Below are 18,719 nucleotides of genomic sequence, written 5' to 3' on the forward strand. Positions count from 1 at the left end.
TGTGTGTGTGTGTGTGTGTGTGTGTGTGTGTGTGTGTGTGTGTGTGTATGAGGAGCCTGGCCTGTCTGAAGTTGCTTTGTATACACACACGTTCAGATCACTGGGTTCCCACCACTATTCCCGTGTCCCAGCAATTCCAGCCCCATTTTTGTGACATGTCTCAGGACAAATGTGTACCTTAGTCAGCTTCAGGACTTTCTTCACTTGCTTGATAGCATCATTAACTTCTTGACTCGGAGGAAGTGCTTGAGAATTACTGACACCCAGGGAAAACCCACCATACCTAAAAAAAAGGCTTGCCATTAAAACCCAGGCGGTGTACCCAACCATCACTCAGCAGCAGATACCGCAGTGCGCACGGTTCTTTGACAGCCATTTCTTACTCAAACTAGGACCAACGTTTGGCTAAGGACAGTTGCATGTTGCCTCCTCTGGCAAAATCTAGCTATCTTACTTCTCAAGACTGCTACCCAACAGGGAGACTGAAGCTAATGACATGGAGTAAGGTATCCATGTCACAGACAAGAAGTCAGGGCTAGTGGTGACGGGCACAGCCTTGAAGGCCAGGTAGGGCTTACAGACAGGCCGTTCCTCCCTGTCATGGGAACCACTATGTGGGCCTATGACTGCTCTGTCCCGAATTCCAGGGATCGTGACCCTTGAAGAAATGGCATAGTGGAAAACTGGAACTTAGAACAAGTCTACGAGGTCTCTTGAGCAGCCGCATGGGCTACTCATTTCCTCATGCTGTACAAGCTGACTTTGAGAATGCATCCTTCCCTACTCTCACCTGCTCCTCCAAACTCCAGAGGGGCCATAAATAGGTGGAAATAAGTGGTTTTGATGCCTTTCACTTCCTCCAAGACCTCATGTCCTCTGAAAAGCCTGAAAGCTTTTCCTTGAGTTCCTGGGCACCCTTGGGAATGTGTTTGGGAGAATCAGCTAGGATAGGTTTTTCCCCTCCTGAGAGTTTACTTCCTTTGGTCTCTACAAGCCTCGAGAGACTTCTGAACCTCCTCAAGGACATAAATTATTTCTGAGGCCTCCAAGGTGAGGCTCTGTGAGAGTGTGCTACACACGAGAGTGAGACTAACACAGCTCTGGCTGTGCCCTACAAGTCTGCAGCATCTTAGTCCCCCTCATGGTGAGGCGATGCCCAGGAGCGTACGCACGGCAAACAGCCCCCAAACATCACTCTAGCAAGACCTGAAGTGACTCAGGGAAAATGGGAAGACAGGATCGACTTACCGAAACTCATTCACCCAGACCTTATTCTTTAAGCTGCAGAAAGAAAAAGACAAATAAAAAATCAGGTCTAGAAAGCACAGATCGTGTTGATGATGCAATGGTAGTCCTCTACTTGAGGACAGAGCACAGAGACAGAGGCAATCCTATGACCAAGCCTATGGCCAGCACTGTTGGGTCGTACCAGTACAAGGAAGGCCACTCTCAGCATGTCCTGTCTGCTGTCTGGAAACCTTACTCATTTGAGAATCACACAGTAAATTAAGCCAATTTAAAATTCACCTTACAGGCAGGCATGGTGACACATGCCTTTAATCCTAACACTCACGAGGCTGATGCAGGTGAATCTATTGAGTCTGAGGCCAGCCTGATCTATATATAGAGAGAATGCCAAACCAGCCAGAACTTTGTAGTGAGACCCTGACTAAATAAAATAAATAAATAGATCAATAAATAGATAAAAGAATGAATAAGTCAATGATGGATAGATAGATAGACAGATAAATAGATACCTTACGGACCTAGATTTGCTGAATTTAAACATTTCAATTCTGAATCCCACGTGGAGAGGTCACAACTCTGGGAAATGCATAGCTTGTGCTCATTCCAGCACACCCTTGTCATTTAAAGTCACTTCAGACAGGGACAAGACCCCCGACCATACTGATGGGAAGGAAACATATTTTCTGAGCACTGACTAATCACTGGTCACGATGTGATCATGTGCCAGGAATCTACGAGTCTCTGTAGAGGCTCCACAGTCAACAAGGGCCACGACGTCTACCCTGACCTTTCTTCAGCACACTTCGGTTTAAATGGCGTCACCCACAACAGAGGGCCTAAGGCTCTCTGCTTATGCCATTTCCCTTCGCCCCCACAACAAATCTAAGACTGTAACACTAATACAAAATGTAAACAACATTTCACATAAGCTAAGACTTTACAAGAATAATGGGCTGCCCTGGTCAAGCAGCCACTGAGGGATCAGAATTGGAAACTGAATCCACATTTATGACTTATTTTTATTCTAGAGCTGGCAGCCTCATCCTCTAAGCTGAACTTTGAGGTTTACACACCCTCCTGAAGCTTATCTTGCCTAGTTGATACAATGTGCTAAATTTCCCACAGAACCATGATTTTCCATTTCCCTACAGCTCAAATCTACATATGTCACAAGCCAGATTTCAACTGCAGATAGATACCTTTTCGCTATGATCTGCACATACGTCTTCACCAGGTAATCTGAAATGTTCCTTCCGGTCAGATTCTGAAGGATGTCAGCAGTGTTCTGTTTTCTCTGTCATCACATAGAAACCAAGCTCACACATTTTTATAGGTAAGAATCGGGCAGAAAACAGACAAAGACAATAGGGACCCCAGGGCCCAGGCTAGACCCTTAGCCACCCACCACCAAGGCCTGGTCCACCCTGCCATCAGCACTTTCTCCTCATTTATGCCAACCTACAAACATCCCTGGGGAAGTGTTCTGGATATCTAGATGGGATTTTCCACACCACAGAATATTCAGGGAATAGCATTATAAAACTGCCCAGTTACGTTGGTAACTGGATCTTAATCCAGTTGGATCCTGATTTTAAGATGGCAATCAAGACTTAAGTTTGCACACCCACTAAAATCCCGTTCCTACCCTCCATCCAACCTAGATTCTGACAGAACAGCAGAGAGATATCACTATTGTCCTGAAACTTCCAGAAAAAAAAAATAAAGAAAGAAAGAAGAAAGAAAAGAAAAAACAAAACCAAAAACCTCAGATCTCCCTCCAAATCTCAGAGCCCACAGAATGTCAGAGTTGATGAGGTAGATCTAAGCTTTGTGGTCCATTTATTCTGAAGTGAAAACACAGGCCCCAGGAGTTCACACAGCCACCAGGTCAGCTGTGTGTGGCAGAACCAGGGTTGGAAGCTGGGACTGTGAGAGTTGTGTGAGAGCCACAATGTCGTCCACACTCCTCTCTCTAAACACACTTTTCTCAAGTAAGATCCAGGCGGAAATGATCCTGGTATCACACCTCATTCTTCCTGCTGCCAAACAGATGCTACCAGCCCCACCCTGAGCCTAATTCTCAGGCACACTACCGGGACCCACCTGAGGAGGCGGCAGGCCCCCTGCTCCTGGGGGACACACAGGTAGCATCTTCTTGACCTTGTCACTGCTACACTGACAGGCAGGCGAGGGCTTCTTCATTGTCCAGTTCCCGTTTTGGAAGAGGTCCATGATGGTCTGGGGAACTGGGGCAGTGGTCCAGTCCTCCTCCCCGACCAAGCAAGGGGTGTCTCTGTAAAAAGGATAAACCAAGAGTTGTAGGTTTCCCTGAAAAGGGCCTGACTTTCCCTGATGCTTTTAGAGCCCAAGATTGTTCTTTAGTAAGGACCCATGTGCCTAGCCCTACCATTTGAAAAAGAGCATGGCATCATTCTGTTTGTTCTCATAGTAGCATGGGAAGCTGAAGAGTCACAGGAAAACAGAAGATAAACAGGCTCCGGATGCTCAGGCTGAGCTCTGCTCAATCCAGTTAACTAACACTTGTTGCCACAACTCACATGAAGAGTCCACTATGTGCCACGCAGTGTTCTGTACCTCTAAGAGTCTGCTGTGAGCAATACAAACTATTGCCTTCATGGACTCCGCATGCCCAGAAAGTGCTGGACGACAAATCAACAAACCTAATTTTACGCAGCTCCAAATTAAGCAAAAATAACAGGAGAGTACATGATAACAGACCTTTAAATCTAAAAACAGTACTTCAGCCCAAACATAAACAATAAGCTATCTAAAGAACCGGAATGATGGGATGGAGAGATGGCTCAGTAGATAAAGGTGTCTACAGACAAACCCAGGTTCAATCTCTAGGTCTCATGTGGTGAAAATCAGAACCAACTCCCACAAGTTAGACTCCAACTGCTACACATGCGCCATGTCATGCATGCACGCATACATGCTAATACAAATAAATGTAACTTTAAGACAATTAAGAAGAACGAACAGTCCAGGCAGAAGCAGTGGGGAGTCGGGTACAAAAGGTCCTGTGAGCACGTGAGCGTATATATTTGATGAGCAGCAAGAAGATGGTGTAATGAGCTATGAGACAGGCCGACAAACAAAAAGGAGGGAAGGAAGGAGGGGGAGCCATAGGACACAGTCATAGGTGTGAGATTATATACTTCATGCTCAGCTGAAAATCTTGTAGAGAATGGCAAGATCCAATTTATGTTCTATAGTGAGTGGAGAGGGAATGCTCAACGTAGGAGAAGTAAGGGCATCTCCAAGCATCCCCAGAGACTCCCCAAGGCCCCAGTCTCTGCCTAGAGCACTGAACTGTTGGGTGCACACCACAAGTCCTTCACAACCTCAGGGCCCATTTTTCCCTACTGGTGAAAGAAGAGTATAAAATGACCTATTATTTCTAGTCTCTCTTCCATAGTTCCAATTTTCAAGATTCTATAATTTAGCCTAGAGCCACAATCTTTATCTCACGTGTACGTGCATACGCAGATCCACGTGTGCTTATAAATATGCACATAAGTGACTTTTCCAAATGATTTCTCGTTTCCTCTTGAAAGCCTCTTCCCTGGGACATCTGTCCTTGTGAAACTCACCCTAAGACAGCCAAACAACAATAAGCTGAGACAAACTAAAGACCACTGAAAAGGCATCCTACTCAGAATTCCCTCAGTCCTAAGAATCACCTAGAAACCTAAAATTCTAATTTCAACCTGAACTGGCAGGGTGAAGCACTTTCTTTCAGACTGCTTCCAACAGAGTGTCTGTGGTGCTCAGACAGCACACACACCCTCTGATGTTATGGACATTTCTTTTATCTCTGCAGGCCAGTTGTCAGCTCAGTTCTCTCTCCCATAGATCTGGCCTTTGCTGGAATCAATCCCCAGATCCATACAGTTCAGCTTACCTCATTATCACCTTATCTCATGATTCTTTCGTACTAATCCTTAACACAGAATCCCTAAAGTGTGGCGAAGTCAAGAAAAAAAAAAGGTATGTGTCTTTCTCCACCTTAGTATTTTTTTTTTAGCTGAAACCAATATTGACTGCTGGGTTTACCACCTAGTAAGTACTAATTACCCAGTATTAAGAACATCTGGTAACTATCTGCTATAGTTAAACAGTTTTCAATGTCTTCCAAAGGCTTGGTCCCCAGATTGTGGTGCTAAAGGGAGCTGGCAGAGCCTGCAAGTCACCCTCAAAGGAAATATTGTGACCCCTAGCCTTCCTTCTCTTTTGTTCCTTGGCTTGGCTTCTATGGTGTGAGCAGCTACGTTCCACACACATTCCTCATCACGATGTTTTACTCTGCTAGGGACCCCAACAGACCCATGAACAATATAGCCATGGACCAAAACTCCTGAAACCACTATGAATCTTGACTTCTTTTAAGTTGGTTTTCCTCAGTGACAGAACACGTCTAACACATGATCTGATACTGTGGTCTGAATGAGAATGGTCCCACATGCTGATGTTTGGATAGTTGATCCCCACTTGGTAGAACTGACTGGGAAGAACTAAAGGTGTGATCTTGCGGGAGGAGGTATGGGGGAAGGCTCTGAGATCTCAGAAGACTCTGCTTCCTGTTCGTGGATCAGGATGTGAACTCTCAGCACGACCCTGCCTGCCTGCTGCCATGCTTCTCACAGTGATGGTCATGGACTCACATCCCTCTGGAACTGTGAACCCCCCACAAGCCCTTCCTTCTATGAGTTGTCTTGATTGTGGTGTTTTATCACATCACAGCAACAGAAAGTGGTTAAGACAAACACTAACAGAGAACTGACAAATATACAGAAACTATTCATCTAGAAATCTGCTTGATGATATATATATATATATATATATATATATATATATATATATATATATATCACATACACACAGCCATAGTCCAGTGCTCAGACACAAGACTGGCTATCTTCCCCTTTGCAGTGTGCGATTCAAATTTTCCTTTCTCTACTTCTCTATTACCTTGCCAACTCTCCACGGTTCCTTAGCTATCACTCATTGTGTGTGGCTCTAACCTTAGCTGTAAATTCTGTTTGGACCTGCAAACTTGAAGCTGTCTCTATGACCCCCAGTTCTCTTCTACTCACTTCTCCACTGGCTTCATTTCCTCATGATGTGCTTCTTCTGTGCACACATAGTCAACTGGGCACATCACTGAATCTACTGACCTACTATTTAAAACCAGTCCTGAACGTGTGATAAAAAGTATCTGTTGTTAGGGAAAAAAATCAGTGTGCCATCTTTTCTGCTTAAAGCGAAGAAACCAATAAGCAAAGTTGCAAACTGCACACTCTGCCAGGCTAGTATGGCACTCAAATATGGGAACTGGGATCAGGGAGAGAAGGGAAAAGCATTCAATCAGTAGGTATAAACTATGATTTGAAATCAAGATTATCATCACAGAATAGAAAGCAAATGTCAGTAATGATTTGCTATGCAGAATGTGAGCAGATTCTATTAGTTCCTAAATTGTTTGATTTGATAACTCCCTGGCCTTTTAAAATAAAAACTGATGAAAAGGCAAAATGACAGTGGTCACAATGGAACAGGCACTACTAGCAGAAAGAAAACAAGGTGGCCATCATAAGAAGCCAGCTCGTGGTTGAAGTGTCACTCACGGGATTGGGTTTCCTTCCATACAGCGGGTCCCGAAGCCTGGATCTTTGGTTAGAGCATTCAGGAGTTCCTGGGTGCCCGTGTCCTCCGGGGCATCATTACTGCAGATACACAAGAGACATCCAGATCAGTGGTTCACCCAAGCCATGATTTGGAGGTAGGACAAGTTTTCTATAGAAAAAAACACTACCAAATACTTCTGAGGAATGAATGGGCTTTTAAAACTAAAAACAAATAAAACTCAAAAGCCATCTGCAAGAAGCTTCACACATCTGGCATCAGGGTAACATACAGTACCCCAATGAAACATGTAAAGAGTTTACATGTGAAGGTATGTGTGTGTGTGTGTGTGTGTGTGTGTGTGTGTGTGTGTGTGTGTGTATACATATACATATGCACTTCATTTGAAATAAGGAAAATCATTAATGCTCACTTTATTGGAACTCCTTTGACAACTATCCATTTGACACAGACAGCAAGGATTTTCCAAGAACAGACAGGCAAATTTTATTGATTATCTGTATGAAAAATTACCAAGTCCAAGAAATAATGGGCCTACGTCACAAACCCATGCCACTATCTATAGCTATGGGCAATACTAGGTCATCAGCTAGAAAGGGATCAAACTTTTAACTTTATAAGATGAAAGTGAGCTAGAGGAAAAGAGACTAATAAACTATACATGCTACAAACATATCACACACACACGGGGCGGGGAAGAGACTTTCTCCCATCTGTAGACATACCAGTGCAGAACTGAAGAAAACCCATACTTAACAAGGTCTACAAAGTTCCCTATCTTTTTGTTTTTTTTAATAGAATCAGCATGGAGTAGGAAGCACTCTTGTCTACAGATGCACACGTACAAATACTATCTTCAACTTGAAAGATTTCGTGATTACTGCATTTGGTCATTCCTGACAACAGGAGATACATAACGATACAAGACGAAATGCCCAGCAGAGCTTCTCCTGTTTTTTTCAAGTATCATTTACTGCTGTTCTTTGATGCAGCAGCGGCTTGTGTAGGAGCCTGAACCATCATGAGAAATTCCATCTCACCGAAGAACTGTGGATTCTGACACCTCAGCAATCAGTACAGTAAACACTGTTGTTCTGTTTGAACCGCCTCTGCCCTGAGGCACAGAAAACAAACACATACCTGACAAATGTATACTGCTCATTATACATCCAGGGTTGAAGTTCCAGGCTGGGGTACTTGCCAAAGGGTGGCACAATCAGGCTGAACACCAAGGCAATGCAAACAAAGACAGCTGGCAGCACAATCTGTAAACAGGCATTGGAGGGAGAAGAGACAATATGAAAATTGTTAGCAGTCTAAGGAGCAGGCCCCTGGATGTCCAGCCAGCCTCCCAGACTAGCAACACAGGAATGGGGAATACAGACGAGGCCCATGGCTGAGTTCCACCAATGTATTTTTAGCATCTGGGAGGCAAAGGAGCCTGTAAACTAAGCCTTCTCTTCCCCAGACACTTCCTGAAGCTGATAGCACAAAGTCAGAGGCCACTTCGGTCACCTAATGGAGGCTCAAGCTGGGAATGTCACTGAGTAAAGAGTTGGCGTGACAATCTTAGGCCCTACCCCTTTTCCCTCTAAAGACAGAAAATTCAGCATGGGTCACTGACTCAGGAAGAAAGCTGAGAGAAACATCCCTGGACCAGAAGCCAGAGCCCTGAATCCTGGTTCTGACTCTATGGCACGGGGTTCTGTGTGACATCTATACATCTGAGGACCGAGGACTTGAAACCAACTTTCTGGTGGGGAAGCGATGCCCTTCCCCACCAGAAGCAGCAACAGCCAACGACACGATGAAAAGAAAAATTACCTAAATTCTTCCTTGAAATTCCCCAAACTTTATATACATGCCTTCACTGAAAATATACCAAAAGATCTTTCACTCGTTTCTAAGAAATTTACCCTTTAAAGCTTCAACAATTCAGTGCTAACCTGTCTGCGGGCGGAACAGAGAGCTTTCTTACTATGCACACATCCCTGCATTCCATCCCCAGTGCCCTAAGAATTCAAACGGTAACCCTGGGCTCAGTATTCCTGTGTTCTGATACAGAAAATTATCACTGAATGAATAATTTCACTGGGAAGTCCTTAGTGAGAATTAGCTAATTTAATACCCCATTTGGTGGTTATTTATGGTGTTAGTGTCATTATCACTATCCAGAAACTAGAGCATTACAGATCAGAGAAACGTCAGCCAGTGATTAACTGAACTAGATTCCAAATCCAGGCCTACATGCCTCAAACTCCTGCCCTGAATTACTGCTGCCCAGGTTGTCTACAGGGAGGACTCTACGGACATGCTCTCAATAATTCTTCATTTTGTAGAGCGAAATAACTGTATTCAAGTGCATCACTTGGCATGGCAACTCTCACATTAAGGGAGTTGAATTTGCCCAACCAGTGTCTCTTTTATAATTTCCTCTAAATTTTATCCGCCTCCCCAACTAATGTCAAACTCCATTCTAAATAAATTCATTTTATCCTCCTAACAACTACATATTATGGCTCATCTTCAAATGAAGAAATTGAAGCTCAGGGAAATCACTGATTTGTCACCATTAAACAAATGGCAAGAAGCAAAAGTAGTATAGACATTCAGTTGCTCTGATCCCAGTCTCTACATCTTGAATGGCAGCCTGTCCCATCTTCACCAGTCCAATGAAGGCAGACAGTAGCACATCTCACCTGAGCAAAGAACCCTTTCCTGCTTCGCCTGGCAATCAGCAGCCTTTTCCACAAAAGGGCCACGAACTGTTGCTGGGTGAGCTTCCAGCCTTTCAGCTGGTAGGACCCCTTGCCATCCACGCCACTGAGCAGGTCTGTCTCCCTGGATTCTGTAAGAAGCAAACAGGGAGGGTCAGCTACCACCCCACCTGTCTCTGATTGACTCTTTTCTTTCCTCAGCTATCTCTGGCAGGAATCTTGGAAACTATTGAAAAAGCCACACTTAAGAAAAGGCTCTGACTCAGTTATATTCCTCAATGTGTATGCATTTCAGTCCTCATCTGATGAGCACAGAAAAGGAAGATGCCTTGAGACAAGCAAAGATGTGCTCACAAGTAAGAGTAGTAGCCAGCTGTGCAGCAGAATAAGTCGTCATTCAGTCATTACACTCTATGAATCATACATCACAGAATTACAATCTATGGGTCACGGAGGCTGGCACACACTATTGTTAGTCTCCTATCTTTTATATGCTTGGTAAAAAGTGGACAAATTTAAAACACCTGACAATGAAACATGAGGTAAGAACAAAAAGCTAGACTCAAATAATACCAGGAGAACCAGATAATTTTCTGTCCCCCAAAATTGTTTAGAAATCCTTGTCTAATGACTCTTAACTGAGGCTCTCAGATAGCCTACAATTTGTTTAATTTCATACCACCCTTCTCCATCTCAGACACATATGGACACAGTCATCAAAAATACATTATGTTTAGCCAGGTGCAGTGGCGCACACCCTTAATCCCAGCACTCTGGGAGGCAGAGGCAGGAGGATCTCTATGAGTTCAAGGCCAGCCTGGTCTATGGAGAGAGTCCAGGACAGCCAAGGCTACACAGAGAAACTCTGTCTTGAAAAAAAAATAAATAAAACAAACAAAAAAAACCCACAAATTTCCCTTTTATTCCTTCAAATTCAACCACCCAGTCAATACTTTTCATTCAATGTTTAAATGTGCAACTAAATGTGCAAAAAACTGGGGCCCTTCAGAAATGAGAATAAATAAATGAATTCAGAGCACAGAGTGGGGGGTCGTATACCCATAAGAAAACTTTGTACTAAGTGATGTGACAAGGGCGGCCTTCTTCAGGTCTGACCAGACATGCCACATTGGAAAAGGGCTTTCTCAGTTTTTTTTTTTTTTTTCTCTTTTCTTTGTAACCTGTTAGGATCTGTGATCTTAGCCAAAGGCCGTCAAAGAGATAGCAAAAAACACATAAAAGACAAACTCAAGTTCAAACAACAGAACAAAGATCCTGCCCATTCTAACCTGGATCTATGTCAGAGTCATTCGGATCAATAGCATCGTCTTCAGTGAATGGACGCAGACAGCTCTGCTTGTCCCCAAAGGCCCGTCTGTTTCGTCTTGCTGGCAAAGTACCATCTGAAGGGAAAAGGAAGGAATCCCACAGTTTATTTACTCATAACACAACAAACCTTCCCACAGCAAACCCATACACTAAAAATGAGACTGCATCACACCAACGCAGAGAGAACGGTGCAACAGTGGTTAGCTTCAAAAGCCTGAAGAAAGCCTACCCGAAACCGTGTGCAGCCCACTCAGCCGCGTTACCTGAGGTCTCAGCGTCCACCCCACTCTCTTCGGCCACCTTGAGGAATATCTGAAAAGTCAAAAAAGATGTCACTCCCCAGATTAGGTTATGGAATCCCACGTCAGGCTCTCGAGACAAAGAAGGTGGAGGCCACATTTATCAGCAACAGTTTTATCAGAACCACTGAAGAGAGAGGCTGTTTTCTGGCAGAAAACATTTCCTCAGGTGTGACAGCCATCAGTGCAGACAACTCTTTACAAAACAAAACAATACATTATGACAGGAGAAGAAATTCAACCTGAACCTACAGAGGAAGAGGCAAGTCACTATCATCAGGTCTGTGGTCCCGGACCCTGGAGCGGGACAACATCAGGGTGACTTATCCGGGACAAAATGGCCAAAAGGAAATGAGTTTCTTATCACTAGAAATAAAAATTAAAGGAGGGGGAAATCTGAACGAGGCCACTGATTTCCAGACCTGCCTACAGACCACTCTGTAGGAGGCATGCAACAGAAGCACGAAGTCATGCCCCCAGAAACCCTGACTCAAAGGCACAGGAGGAGGGCCTCAGAACTTCTACTGTCACCACAGATGGCTCTACCGCCCCCTCCTCCCTGGGAACCAGGCAAGCCAGACAGTGTTTACACCCCGTTCCAGGCCCCAAGGCTTGGGATGCTTCATCTCTGAAGAGAGGCCTTGCTACGTGGTAGATAACCTGGGATTTGAAGCCCCAAGCCCCCAATTCATAATCCTGGACTACTTCCTTCACTATTAAATCTCATCCTGCTATGAGCATCAAATGAGCTTTCAATGTTTAAAAACAAAACACCCCCAATGGAGCAACACTGATATACTGACCACATTCCAGGCCACGCCCCATACCCACTAGTGGATCCTGTGGGCTTATTTTTTTCTTGAGAGAGAGAATAAAAAGTTGGGTAGGTATACAGATGGGGATGAAGGAATTGGAAAAGGGGCATTAATATGGCCAAAATATACTATCAAAGAGTTAAGTAAAAACGTTATTTAAAAAAAAAATACAAAAAGATAAAAATAGGCCATGAATTTAAAAGAGAGCAGGAAAAAGCATGGGGGAGGACTTAGAGGGAGGGAAAGGATGGGAGAAAGGCTGTTAAGTAAATTACATGCTCAAAATTTTTAAAAATACCGAAGTTATTGAGTCCAGCACCTGGTTCTAGTAGGCTGTCCATAAGTATTAGTCATTTGCCATGTATGAGTGCTGACACCTAGCCACAACACTGTTCACACCAGGAGCCATCCTAATACTTCTGTGTATTGCTATCACTATGTTCCTAAATAAATTCCTGGGGCTAACATCACCCAGATGTCAATGACTTAATCTCTCAGTAACCAACTCCATAGCAGTCTTGTTCCCAGTGTAGGCTGCTGCTCTGGCCTTGATGCAGTTAAGCTTACTTCTTCGAGGGTGGTCTCTGAAATGCCGTAACTGGAGATGCCCAGGTCTGAGAGCCGGTCATCGATCTCATGGAAGAGTTCCACGAAGGCCCCCTCCTTAGCAGCTTCATACGGCAGCACGTAGGTCAGCTCGTGCCCGATGTCCTCCACCAGCCTCGCCTCAGACACATGTTTCCTGATGAGGTTGGAGATAGCGGAGACATCTGCAGGGACCAGAGTGTGAAGGTGCTCAGTCATCTCAGCCTCCGCAGCACGAGCCAGCAGTCCCTGCCTCCTCCATCTGCCTACAGCTCCAAAGCACAACTTACACACCACATGTCCTAAGACACCAAATGGCTCATTTGTCTCCGGTGTGAGAACTCCAGGACAGCAGAGACTGTCTCTAATTTATCCTCACGTCACCAGACCCAGGCACACTTGTAGGTACAAGGTGTCGTCGGATGCATGCGTGACTCGCTCAGACTGAAGCCATGTGTCTAATGTGTATGCGCCAGGACTTTTTCAAAGAAAAATGAGTTTAGATACCATGAAAAACCCTGCCCTTTTGAAAAGTCTTAGATAAGGCTATCCTTTATTTTCTTCAGAAGAAGGTTAATCAAACATCTATGGGAGCTGACACCTTCCTGGGAAAAAGACAGCTGTTGAACAGCCAGCTCGGTATTTTTATTCCATATGCCACTGGTAATACTGGTCTCTCAAAGGCACTGTTAGAGGAAAATCAAAATGCTATTCCTTATCACACTCTGCTCTCACCTCTCTTAGATGCTGAGTTCAACTTCCTTCCTGCTGGATCAGCCCTCCACAACTCATCCAGCATATGACTGAATCCACTCCCCTCAAGGCATTCCCCAGACTCCCAGTCATATCTGCTCTCTGGAATACTGCCCTTCCCACCCCAAGACCAAGCCCCAGTGCTCCCCAGCCAGCAAGCGTTAGGCCAAGCCACCGCCAAGCTGCATTCACTCCCACAGCCACCCTGCCCAGCCCAGCCCCGCAGCAAACCTTGAGTCAGCGCCACCAGCCTCTGCACCTCTCCTCCTCTGCCTCCACTCTGCCCAGCTTCGGGGAGCTCAGGCACCACCTGAATAAGAAACCCCAGAGTCCTTACCGATAGTCAGCGTGTCACTTTCATGGTCGCTGCCCAGGCCAGCATCAGAACTGCTCTGAGAAACACTGTCCTCCTGATGGCAAAGAAGGAGGTGAGAATGGGTCAGGGGTCGAGCTGGATATAGACACCACCGCCTTTGAAGGACAGAGCATCCAGGAAGTCTTACTGTATAAAACCAGAGCGGAAAGCTTGTCCTGGGACGGGTGCAGCTGGCAGCCACAGCTTCAGAGGCCACTGCTCTGGGGTATGTGTTCTATGTGGACAGCCTCACTGACAAGGGTGAGAGGGGTCAACAAACTGAGTGACTGTCAACAGAACTGTGCCCTCAGACCAATGCTGGCACTAGACATTCACCAACAGTCCCAGCATTGGCTCTGTCTGTCTGCTTACCTATTTAGTGCTTCTAAAATATTAATATGCATTCAGTCAGTCAGGCAAACATGGATTGACCTTATTGACAGGCAGACATGGATTCAGTGGGCCTGCACTGGTCCCAAGTCACCGAGTTTCTAACAAATTCCCAGTTGAGCCTGGTGTTGCTAAGTCCTCAGACCAGTCTTAAATAAGGAGGCTCCAGTTAAAAGAAAAATAAGTAGCTAGGAGTACAAAGCTTTCGGGGCAGGTAGGTGGTATGGTTTGAGCACACAAATAAATCTCAGACTTGGGTGATAGGTAGCCCATTTTTTCTTTTAAACCCACAGGTTATATATAAATATATATATATATATATATATATATATATATATATATACCATATATATATAATATGGTAAAAAATATAATATATATATATATGGTAAAAAAAATCAGTGTACAGTAAATACTTAATGCTTCATAGTTTCACAGTACAGGTCAATGAGATTTAAGGCAATAAGCAGGAATGGCAGGGCATTTTGTAGCCAAGGCTCTTCTTACCACTTGGCAAGTCTCTTTTCTTTTATGGAATAAAGCCCTCAAAGGACTTTTCTCCATCATTCAGGGTACTTCCAGAGGGAATATAATGTGGGCTGCAACAGAACTACCATGGTGGGAACAGGTCTCGTGGACCTTCCACACAGGAGCTATGATGGACTGCAACAGGACCACAAAGCGAGGGGAATGTTGCCACATCTTAGCAGCATGGGGCAGGGGTGTACAAGCCACCTAAGCCAATGAGCCCTGGCTGTCTAGTCCCCGCACCAGCCCAGCCCCAAGATGGCCGCTCACCTTCTTCAGACACGACACAGTGCTGCTGCTGTTTCTGCAGGAACTCAGGGACAATTCCACATCTTTCTTGACCAACGTCAGGTAGTAACCTGTTCCCAGCTGGTTTTTCAGAAACAGGGAGGAGCCCACACAACACAGCTTCCCATGGGAAATGATGGCAATTCTGTCCCCGAGGATGTCTGCTTCATCCATGTGGTGTGTAGAGAGAATAATGGTGCGGCCTGCCAGGCACAAACACAAGGAGAGGGGACAGTGGGACCTGCTGGTTCTCACTGATCATAGTGGCACAGGCGACAGAGATGTCACACATGAGAAAGACCTCTGTAGACGTAACCCCAGGATGACAAAGCTTGGGGGACAGCTGTTGCACTGTCACACAAAGGTGGGCGGAATTTTTTTTAAGATTTACTTATTTAGTATTTATACAGTATTCTGCCTGCATATATACCTGCAGACCAGAAGAGGGCACCAGATTCCATTACAGAAGGTTGTGAGCCACCATGTGGTTGCTGGGAATCAAACTTTTTGGAAGAACAGCCAGTGCTCTTAACCTCAGAGCCATCCCTCCGTCCCAGAGGGCAGTATTTATTTGGGAACCTGCTCCACAGAGTGTACTAAGAGGTTTACAGACATTCCCATTAGCTGGGGCCAAAATGAATAAGGACACAGCATCTGGGCTCATGAGCCTCGGTCTACAGCACATCGTAACTACAACACACGTGTACGCTTATGCCCTTTCTTCTGATAGGCACTTAAATGATGAAGCATATGCTTTAAGAATCTTGCAAAGCAGGCCTCCTTTCTCCCTCCCACAGGGTAGGTATTGAACTTTAAATAAGGAGGCTCCATGCTTCTCTTGGGAAGCAACTCTGTCACCTTAACAAAAACAGCCACAGTTCTCAGGAGCCCTTCTCTACCCCAGGTCGCGACCTGAAATACGTCACAGCATGTACCTTGTCGGTATTTCAGCAGGAGCTCCCATATTCCTCTGCGCGAGTAAGGGTCCACACCTGCTGTGGGCTCATCCAGAATGACAACCTTGGATCCACCCACGAAGGCCAAGGCCACAGACAGCTTCCTCTGCATGCCACCTACAAGACAGAACAAGACACATCCTCAAATGGTAAATGGAGGTAGAGGCAGTGAGAGATGACGGAGGTGTCCGCCTGTAGACATGGAGAGGAATAGGCTTCTGCTACCAACCACCTAGTCTTAGACTCTGGGGTGTTTGTCTGGAGGAGGAAGAATAAGAAGACGGGGAAGGAAGGTGCCCAGGGCTCACCTGACAGCTGACTTGTTTTGCTTTTCAGCTTGCTGGGGGGTAAGCCAACATCCAGCGCCATCTGCTCCACCTCTGCTTTCACATGCTTCTCCGAAAGCCCCTTTAGGCGGGCATAGAACCAAATGTGCTCTTCAACGGTCAGCCTAGGGGAAAGAGGGGCAGGTCAGCTCTGGGCTCAGTAGGACGCATGTAGCTTGGCACATCTGTCTTCTCTTCCACACCATTCTTGCCGTTAAAATATAATCAATTTCTTAAAAAAAAAAAAATGGGTAGCCAGAAGGAAGAATTCAGGTTACACAAATAGCGAGTCATACAATGGATCGCTTATATCCCATTCCCAGCAGGCCTAGTTGATGTGGGAGGGCCCAGCCCACTGTGGGGGTTGCCATTTGTAACAGGTAGTTCTGGGCTGTGAAGAAAGTAAGTTAAGCTAGCCATGGAGAGAAAGGCTGTAAGCACCATTCCTCCATGGTCTCTGCTTCAGCTACTGCCTTCATGTTCCTGCCTGGACTTTCCTCAGTGGGGTGGACTTGTGAGCTGGGAGCCGTAAAACAAAATAAACCCTTTTCTCCCCCAGTGGTTGGTCATCTTTTTATCACCACGACAGAATGCAAACTAGAGCAAGCAGGAATGCATAGGAAAGGCGGCTGAGCTAAAATACTCTCCAGCACAGTAATGGAGAGCATGGCTTTCAAAATCCCATCAGCAAGCTGGACTGATGCTACAACTACATCTCCTTTCCCCCTGAAGTCAAAAGGCAAGTTGGTTACCGTGTGCCAAGAGAGATAAGATGTCCACTCCACACCCAAACAAGGAAAAGTCTTTAGTACTACGCAGAACACCAGGACTCCCAGGTCACAAACGGGGTGGGGGTGGGAGGTGGATATTCTTTTCTGTGTGCTTCTGCTACTCACATGTCAAACAACACATTATGCTGGGGACAGACTCCCAGGTTCTGCCGGATGGAGCTCATCTCAGAGCGAATGTCCTTCCCCAGGATGTAGGCAGTGCCAGAGGTCGGGGGGAACAATCCGGTGAGTATTGACCTGAGGACAAGAGGAGTAGATTCAAGAATCAGGCACACCCAGCCTCACCACTAAGTGCTGCAGAGCCACGGCAGGGAAAGCAGATCACCCCACTTGACGCTCTCTCCCTGCCTTTCTAACAGCATCTAATAGAGGCCCACAGAGGAGGAGGCCATTTGCTTCAGTGAATACCTTAAGCATAAGCCTATATCTTAGAAATAGAGGTTTTAGTGAGAGCATCTGAAAAACGGCACTCCTAATTTGCAACAGGGTGCTCTTTAAAACATATTTTGTATGCCTAACATTTTGTACACAAAAATGAACAAGAACGTATTATTAAAAGATAGAAATGCTTGCATTGCATGGTAGAATTTTGGAGTGTCTCACATCATGTTCATAACACACTGGTTTTATCTTAAAGAAGGAAAAACAACAACAAAGAAAGCCTGGCACCCCCAAAGATCAACCTCAAATGGCAGAGGGGCCACACTACAAACCATAAGCTAACTAAGATATCCTATGATCCTGCCTCCATCCTCACAGGTCCCAGGGAAGGCAGAGGGAGAGGGCTACCCAGGCCTTCTCTCATCTGCCTAGCGACAGTGTCCTTCTTCCTCCTTCTTCCTCTAGCTTGTTTGATCTTTCTTCCCAGTTTCTTACTTCGAAGCTCTGAACCAGCCAGCTCAGATCAGACGACCTCAGATTGCAAGAAAGCTGAGGAATTCTGAGTGCTGTATGGGAAAGGTCATCCAAAGGTTCCTCTTTTAAGCTAAAGGAAACACACTTAGCAAATCTAGGCCTCAGAAAGCACCCTCGTGGTTATGGTGGCGCATTTCCTCCCATCGTGGTCCGCTCTAACCAGTGACCAATTCAATCTCATTAGGTCTGTACTTCTAAGCGGGGATTTCCTAGGAGAGCCACGCCCTCTTCTTACATGGTGGTAGTCTTCCCTGCGCCATTGTGCCCCAGGAAGGAGGTGATCTGGCCCTCGTAAAAATTCAGTGTCAAGCCATCCACAGCCACCTTCATGCCATCTCGGTAAACCTTCACCAGGTTCTGAATGGACACACCCAGTCTCAGGTGAGTGGGTTCCTCTTCCATGCAGACTGTGACAAAAGAAGGAAGACAGAGATGAACTCACAGGAAATACTGACCTGACCAGTAGATGCACAAACACAACAGTCTGTGTTTAGACCTTTAGAACTAGTTTCTGTCCATCTTCAACCTTTAATGTTGCTGTCAAACAAATGACAAAATATTTTAAGCCCTTTGGGATACTTGTGCTGATGGTAAGAATGAACTTATAAAGGATCATTAGTCTTTTGATAAAAAAAGGCTGCACAAGCAATTAAAATACAAGATGCCAGTGGTATTAAAAAATGTATCTAAAATGTCATGGATGCCCATACACAAAGTACTACTTAAGAAGAAGAAGAAGCAATGAACTATTAAAATA

At 45.3% G+C, this 18,719-nt stretch overlaps 1 protein-coding gene across 3 annotated transcripts in view; it reads right to left on the minus strand.

Annotated features, from left to right (window-relative positions):
- Abca1 (ATP binding cassette subfamily A member 1) overlaps positions 1-18,719 on the minus strand; it is a 117,000-nt gene that overhangs the window by 20,057 nt on the left and 78,224 nt on the right. For all 3 annotated transcript variants that reach the window (XM_055605282.1, XM_055605283.1, XM_055605284.1), the window contains 16 exons: positions 18,198-18,369; positions 17,153-17,284; positions 16,239-16,381; positions 15,910-16,047; positions 14,957-15,177; positions 13,751-13,823; positions 12,643-12,845; positions 11,225-11,273; positions 10,922-11,035; positions 9,615-9,763; positions 8,056-8,180; positions 6,897-6,995; positions 3,352-3,541; positions 2,448-2,542; positions 1,249-1,281; positions 178-283 (listed from right to left, as the gene is read on the minus strand). In XM_055605282.1, coding sequence (XP_055461257.1) covers positions 178-283; positions 1,249-1,281; positions 2,448-2,542; positions 3,352-3,541; positions 6,897-6,995; positions 8,056-8,180; positions 9,615-9,763; positions 10,922-11,035; positions 11,225-11,273; positions 12,643-12,845; positions 13,751-13,823; positions 14,957-15,177; positions 15,910-16,047; positions 16,239-16,381; positions 17,153-17,284; positions 18,198-18,369 — 2,042 coding nt within the window. The remainder of the gene's footprint in view (positions 1-177; positions 284-1,248; positions 1,282-2,447; positions 2,543-3,351; positions 3,542-6,896; positions 6,996-8,055; positions 8,181-9,614; positions 9,764-10,921; positions 11,036-11,224; positions 11,274-12,642; positions 12,846-13,750; positions 13,824-14,956; positions 15,178-15,909; positions 16,048-16,238; positions 16,382-17,152; positions 17,285-18,197; positions 18,370-18,719) is intronic.

The sequence above is a fragment of the Psammomys obesus genome, unplaced genomic scaffold (assembly GCF_907164565.1).
Source record: "Psammomys obesus unplaced genomic scaffold, mPsaObe1.curated_primary_1811, whole genome shotgun sequence".
Taxonomy (NCBI): domain Eukaryota; kingdom Metazoa; phylum Chordata; class Mammalia; order Rodentia; family Muridae; genus Psammomys; species Psammomys obesus.